Source organism: Manis javanica, chromosome 11, assembly GCF_040802235.1.
Source record: "Manis javanica isolate MJ-LG chromosome 11, MJ_LKY, whole genome shotgun sequence".
NCBI classification, from domain to species: Eukaryota; Metazoa; Chordata; class Mammalia; order Pholidota; family Manidae; genus Manis; species Manis javanica.
Window position 1 is genome coordinate 2,300,614 of NC_133166.1, and position 6,893 is coordinate 2,307,506.

Consider the following 6,893-nt stretch of genomic DNA (forward strand, 5'->3'; position numbering starts at 1 on the left):
GAAAATAAACAGCCCACATTATCTCATAATAACCAACACGCTAAGATGAGATAAACATTGAACTGATCCATGTTTTCCAGCAAAAGCACATGGGAAAGAGCACAGTGATAAAAAACAAAATTCAACCAGTACAGCTGAGTTCTACTGGGCTTTGTTAGACTTTTCATGAATGGACAGTATCTAATGAGCAGTAGGCATACCCGAAGATGTTGTATAGAATGGAAGGTGTCTGTAGACAGGAGAGTAGGACACAGAAGTTATGAATAAAAGTAAAGAAAGAATTATTGCAAGCCAGGACATCTTCCTTTGAGGGGAGGGAACAGCAGAGATTTATCATGCAGATCACCTCACTTGTGCCTATCAGGAAATTTCCAAATGACTACCAACAGGTCTCATTACTGGGATAGGTTGAAACTGTAATTCAGTGTCTATACTTTTGCTGGCGGGAGGGGGGGGGAAAGGTGCACAATGCATCATTTCAGGATTGTTGTTTCTTTTCTCAATAGTAATCTTGTGAATTTTGTATTCGCATTATTGTATTCCATCCTTCGGAATTTTTTTTTTCCTAAAACTTGTCTGTATCAAGTTTTTTTCTTCAATCTCCTGAGTATTTTTTATATGTATTGATATTTTCATGAAATATGAATTTACAGTGGCTGTAAATTCTCCATATATGGAAAAACTGAAGGAAAAATATTTGATCTGTAAAATGTATATTAAAATACATATATTTCAATATTCCAGAAAAGCAATGATACAAGCTGGGAAGAAATACATAAAAAGTAAATGGATATTATGAAGTAGACAGAAACAAGAAAATATTAATCATAAAAAAGTCGATCATTCCTAAAAGAAAAAATAAATAACCAACTTGAAATTTGTAATTCAATATTGCTATAGCCATTAACAGGACACCATTAGACTGAGTTGGATTTCATACTTTGGCACCTATGTAAGCTAACCAAAACCTGAGCCAGGGTCAATGAATCCCAGAAAATGAAACCTAAGACCTACCAATCAAGACAGACAACTAGACATTCCCTAATAAGGCAACCATTTAATCTATTAATAATTAAATTCTTACTTTGCTTTGCTCCATCTTCTGTATACAAACTTGTCCCCTTCCTCCTGTCTGTAGACAGCTCCTAGCCACCTTCAGTTTGATCCTGCATGATTTGAATTGATGTTTGCTCAAAGAAAGTCTTGGAAACTTTCATGTGCCTAAGTATTTTTGAAGAGCATTTAACTGGAAAATCTAAATGGATTCCTGCAAACTAAAATCTGTTTCTAAAACAAGCAATTACATTGCTGGATCCTGGACGTTAAGGTTTACTAGTGGTACAATGTTATTTATTGAGCAAAATTCCATTTCTTCAGCACAGTAATTCAAGCTGAACTCTTACTTCTCTCTCCTCCCAGGTGACATTCCCTAGAGCCATGGAGAGGAGCAACCACACGGTGACAGAGTTCATCCTGCTGGGCTTCAGCACAGACCCCGTGACGCAGCGCGTCCTCTTTGTGGTATTCCTGGGCGTGTACTCTGTGACCGTGGTAGGAAATATCACCCTCATGGTGTTGATCTGCAGTGACTCCCGGCTGCACACGCCCATGTACTTTTTTATTGGGAATCTGTCTTTTCTGGATCTCTGGTATTCCTCTGTCTACACTCCTAAGATCCTAGTGATCTGCATCTCTGAGGACAGAAGCATCTCCTTTGCTGGCTGTGTAGCTCAGTTCTTCTTCTCTGCTGGGCTGGCGTACAGTGAGTGTTACCTGCTGGCTGTCATGGCGTATGACCGCTATGTGGCCATCTCTCAGCCGCTGCTTTATGCTCAGGCCATGTCCATAAAGCTGTGTGCATTTTTGGTAGCAGCCTCATACCTTGGTGGCTTTATCAACAGTTGCATCATCACTAAAAGAACTTTTGACTTGAACTTCTGCAGTGACAATGTCATTGATGACTTTTTCTGTGATTCATTTCCATTACTCAAGTTGGCCTGTGGCAGGAAAGATGGCTACCAGACTGTGCTGTACTTCCTCCTGGCCTCCAATTTCATTGCCCCCTGTGTGCTCATCCTCGCCTCCTACCTCTTCATCATCACCACCATCCTGAGGATGCGCTCCACCCAGGGCCGCCTCAAAGCCTTCTCCACATGCTCCTCCCACCTGGTTTCTGTGTCCTTGTTCTATGGCTCCATTCTCTACATTTACGGTCGTCCCCGATCTACCTATTCTTTTGACTGGGACAAAATAGCTTCCACATTTTACACTGTGGTGTTCCCCATGGTCAATCCCATGATCTACAGCCTGAGGAATAAGGATGTGAAGGATGCTCTGATGAAAATCTTCAAATAAATCAAGATTCTCTCCTTCTGAGGACATGGAAAGACAATTTTGGTCAGGTTTACATTTCAAGAAGAACTTCCTTTGTTTTCCATCATGATCTGGAATTCCTAGGATGGCAGTTAAAGAATTTGCAACCTTTGAGACAATACAATCCAAAAGACCTAAAATGACAATATGAGGACAATTTAGGAAATGAGAAATTTAAGCATAAATACTAAAGATTCTACTGAACTGCATATTACTCCACATTAAAAACAATCTTTAGAACTCAAATTGTAACTCTAGGGGAAAATGTGTTCCCATCCCAGGGCAAATAAACCTTTAAGCCAAAATCAGTCAAAGGGAAAAGTAAAGTGGGAGAGATCCATTTATTACTTACAAGAAGTTGTCTACTCCTGTTCACCTGTGTCTCTCTAGACCCAGCTGTGAAGGCCCCCCAAAAACCTCTCTGGTCCCTGCATGCACTCACCTCTCCACCCCCCTTATAGTCCCTTATGTATATGGAGATGCACTCCTTCTCTTCACACCTTGGACACACCTTTTGATATGGAGGTGCACTAAGGCCAGGGAAGAGATTCTGGAAATATAGCAATTTTAGCCGCACAAAACTTGCCCCTTTTTCATAAACTGACAGAACCACTCCTTTATCATGATAATATATTTGGCTGTCAGATATATGTAAGAATAGTATTTATATAGTTATTTCCTAGAATAGGACCAAATATTCTGAAGTAACTGTTAATATTTTCCTATGACTACTAACTAATTGAAAACATCACTGGCCATCCCCCTAACAGAATCTCTTAAGAATTTTTGTGTACTTCTTTTTTTACCCAGAAGCATTTGTACAACGACCCAGAAGCACCTGAAATAACTCAGTGCAATTAGACTCAGTAAGCATCATCTGTCCAATCTCTTATCTCTTACACAGGTTCTCAATTAAGGAAAAATCAGAATCAGGAAAGTTCTTACAGATATGCTTTTGTGAATCACTGTTTAACTCCCAGGTTCCTCTTTTATTTTATAGGGTGAACCTATAAGGATTTTGCCACCCAAGTTGTGAGATTCTGAGCATCAAACACCATTATGTGATATAAAGTAATCCCTATAGTGAACTGAAGCAATTTGAGAAATAAAAGTCTATGATTTCACATTACTTAAAAGAGAAAAGTGTATATAGAGAATATATACAAGTAGTGATAAAAAAAGCAATGAATGAGATGCATTAATTTTGTTTTTTGAAAGTAAGGCAGTGATAATATAATTTACGTTGGTAAAACATGAGTATGTCCTTGTTTCTGCTGGTAAAAGCAGTAATTACAAAATATGAAAGAAAATAAAATGGAAGGACATTGTCCTAAAGAATGTAGGCCCTCCAGGCAGAGCAGGAAGCCTGACCAGCACCAGCAGGGGTTCACATGAACCTCAAAAGTAAATCCCAGGTGTACACTCAGCCTAGGGGTGACATAGATCACTACTGACACAGGCACAACTGTTTAATTCCTATATGCTAGATGGAGACAATGTTGTAGAACAGAAAGCCATTTATGCCAGCGCACTCTCATTTCCTAAAAGAAATTTCTGTATTTCCCCTAATAATATTATTCCTTTAAAATTTATTTTTTAAGTAATATTAACAGATCTAATTGGCCTACATTAGTAGTAGAAAATCAGTTATTTAATGTCAGTTAAGAAAGACTAGAAAATACATTATTTCAGAGGGAAACATCTGTTACTAAAAGTAAATTTGGTATAATGAACCTATCTTAAAACATCTTACTACCATAAATCCTAATACAGAACTACCAAGGAGATGATCAGCCTACTGGTCAAGAACTCCTGTTTTGATCCTTTTTAGAGAATCAACCAAATCTCTTCACCAAATAATTATCAGCATATACCAGATACTGTAACTTTCATTGGCTTAAGTGTAGAGTCCTATTATTTTCTGTATGGAAAAGCTATGTCAACTCCAGATTCAAGTCTAGTCTAGTAAGAAGATAAAGTACAGCTAACAGCAATTTGAGGAAGACAGAACAATCAGTAAGAACATAAAAAAATATAACTAAACATATTCTAGAAAAGGCTTTACAATGTTGAAATGTAAGTTTGGCAGTAAGTTTTATTCACCGTTGGAAATATTTCACCTGCAGTTTATGGTTGGGAAGGATTCAAAAGAATCTTCCATGTTAATTTGAAATTACAGTTTAAAGTTATGAGGGAATTTTGTTACTCATATCATAATTGAAATTTGAAGTCTTAAAAGAAAGGTTTTTCTAAGGTGTCTTTTAGACAAATGAATACTAATAAACACTTTTTAAAAATACACATGTTCTTGTTCATACAAAAAATATCTTGGACTTAACTGTTTAATTTAAAAAATGAACTCCTGGTGGTATTGCACAACAGAGATGATGTGTAGTGGGCATTGCTGGGTTAGCAGGGCTTGTGATATGCTCCAAATTATACTATAAGGGTGCTTATATTTACATTCAGATTTGTGTCTAATAGAAAATGGGATGGGGATAAGGAATAAGGATCTATATAGCTGAAACTTACAAAATGAACCTCTACTATAACTTCCTGTTGGATAATCACAAACAACTCTCTACCCCCTTCCTTAAAAGACGGGCTCCATTCACTCTTTCTTAACACCACAGTTGAGTAAGTTACCTGGTAAGCTGTCCATTTTCTTATTGTTAGATCTGAGCCTTTGATCATCTTGTGTTTATGTGGTTGCAGTAATTTTTCTCTGAAAGAGAAGGCTAAGGAAATTTTAAAAGTTGTACTACTAAATCTTCTGGGTTCCAAACATAATTTTGATCTCATTTTGTATCACTGACTAATATCTGTCTGGTGATTGGGATTAATCACCATGCCCAGTAGAATCACCTCTGTCAGATCACAGCATGAGGAACCCCAAATGTCCAGAGTATATCCAGATTCCAAATGACCAGAGCATTCGGGGTGTTCCCTTGGGGAAGCATTCCACTCTTGTGCACGAAGACTTCCAAATAAGATTTTATGGGAATACAAGCTTATGGTTAGGTGGATCAGTTTGTAGTGGACTATTTCATGTAATAATGAGAGGCTGTCAGACTTGTCCAAGAAACAGACACCAAGGTGAAACAAAGTCTGCAGGGGTTTTGTAGTGGGAAACAGCTGTGCTGGAGCAAGAGAAAATAGAAAGGGAGCCAGAATAAGTGGCAGAACCACCGAATCATGACACAAGAATGACCACAGTGAACAGTAGAGAGAAAGAAGGACGGCAAAAGCATACTAGACCACCGTTCCATCTCAGATTACTTCAACAAGGTCATTAGTGGGAGGTGCTGGAGCCAGCATTAACCATCGGGGGAGCCTAGTGTCTAACAGAAATGGTCCTGCCTTGACGTTCCTGGTGGAATCACTGATTAGTTGGGAATGGGGAAATGTGTTTCAGGTATCAGCCACTAAGTCCTTTGCACAAATACATTCTGTGTATTTAAAACATTGAAAGGCTCATTTAGCTGGCTGCCACAGGGCCCAAGGCCACATCATCCCCTTGGTTCACAGAGACATAGCTTCTTGACAGCAGGAAGATGGAGCCATATTGGCTGCTGTTTTAAACCATGCAATATACTTAGTGGAAACTTGAGCAATCATGGTTGAGCATTCATATATTCCTTGATTTTGTTAGGTTAATTAACTTATGAATGATGAGGCAAATAACAGAAGCAATCATTTATGTGGATTGGAGGAGACTGTTATGATCCCTTTGCCATCTAATGTATTTCTTAATAGAGGTAATGTTTGGAGGGATACCATGTTCATGAAAAGGGTATTATGTAGATCTACATCCACAGACATTAGCAGAACTAAGTTGCTGTGAAAATGTAACGTAAACAAAATAAATCCCACAAAACTTGATTATTGCTGAGAGGAAAGTCAGTACGTCTGCTATTTTGGATTAATAAGAAGTACTCTAATTTCATCACTATATAATCCTCTTGTTCATAGTAATCCCAGAAAGTTATGGGTTATCAGAGGCATAGTGGCAGCCTCCACTATTGACATTTGGCAAACTAACAGTAGAAGTAGCCGACTTAGTCTTGGTGAGAAGAAAACCACGTTGCAGAGCCCATTCTACCTGCTTTTGTTGTTTGTAGAAAGGCCCATTGAATATGAGCTGGGTTTGTAGGGAAAGAGCCTGACTAATATTTAGAGTATGTCACTTCAACCACCTAGTTAGTGAGAGCCTCTTCATATATGTATGTGTGGACACAATTGTGTGCATATGTGTGCACATAAGGAGGTCAGACATCTTCTAAACAAAGTCTCAGATTTTGAAGACTGAATAAAATGTAAGCCTTTCTGTCTCGTCCACACAACCAGTGACTTCAAAGCGGATTGTCTATCCCTCAATGGCCACAATGTCTTCATTCATTGTGATCCTGCTCAATTATACCGTTCTTGAGGGTATAAATTTGTTTTGGCTCCAATCTGATTCTCTCTACTTCATTTCCCAACATGAAAGTCACTATTCCTGTATGCTTTCTCCAAGTTGC

General features: G+C 38.3%; 1 protein-coding gene across 1 annotated transcript; it reads left to right on the forward strand.

The window, feature by feature from the left end:
• Positions 1–1,425: 1,425 nt before the first annotated feature.
• LOC140844141 (olfactory receptor 9G9-like) lies at positions 1,426–2,482 on the forward strand. Its single transcript, XM_073215618.1, has one exon. The coding sequence runs from the start codon at positions 1,438–1,440 to the stop codon at positions 2,353–2,355; it is 918 nt and encodes a 305-aa protein (XP_073071719.1). The 5' UTR covers positions 1,426–1,437; the 3' UTR covers positions 2,356–2,482.
• The last annotated feature ends 4,411 nt before the right edge of the window (positions 2,483–6,893 follow it).

Bases quoted from the DNA above. Each gene is read 5' to 3' on its own strand.
- LOC140844141 (XM_073215618.1), top strand. From the start codon at position 1,438: ATGGAGAGGAGCAACCACACGGTGACAGAGTTCATCCTGCTGGGCTTC.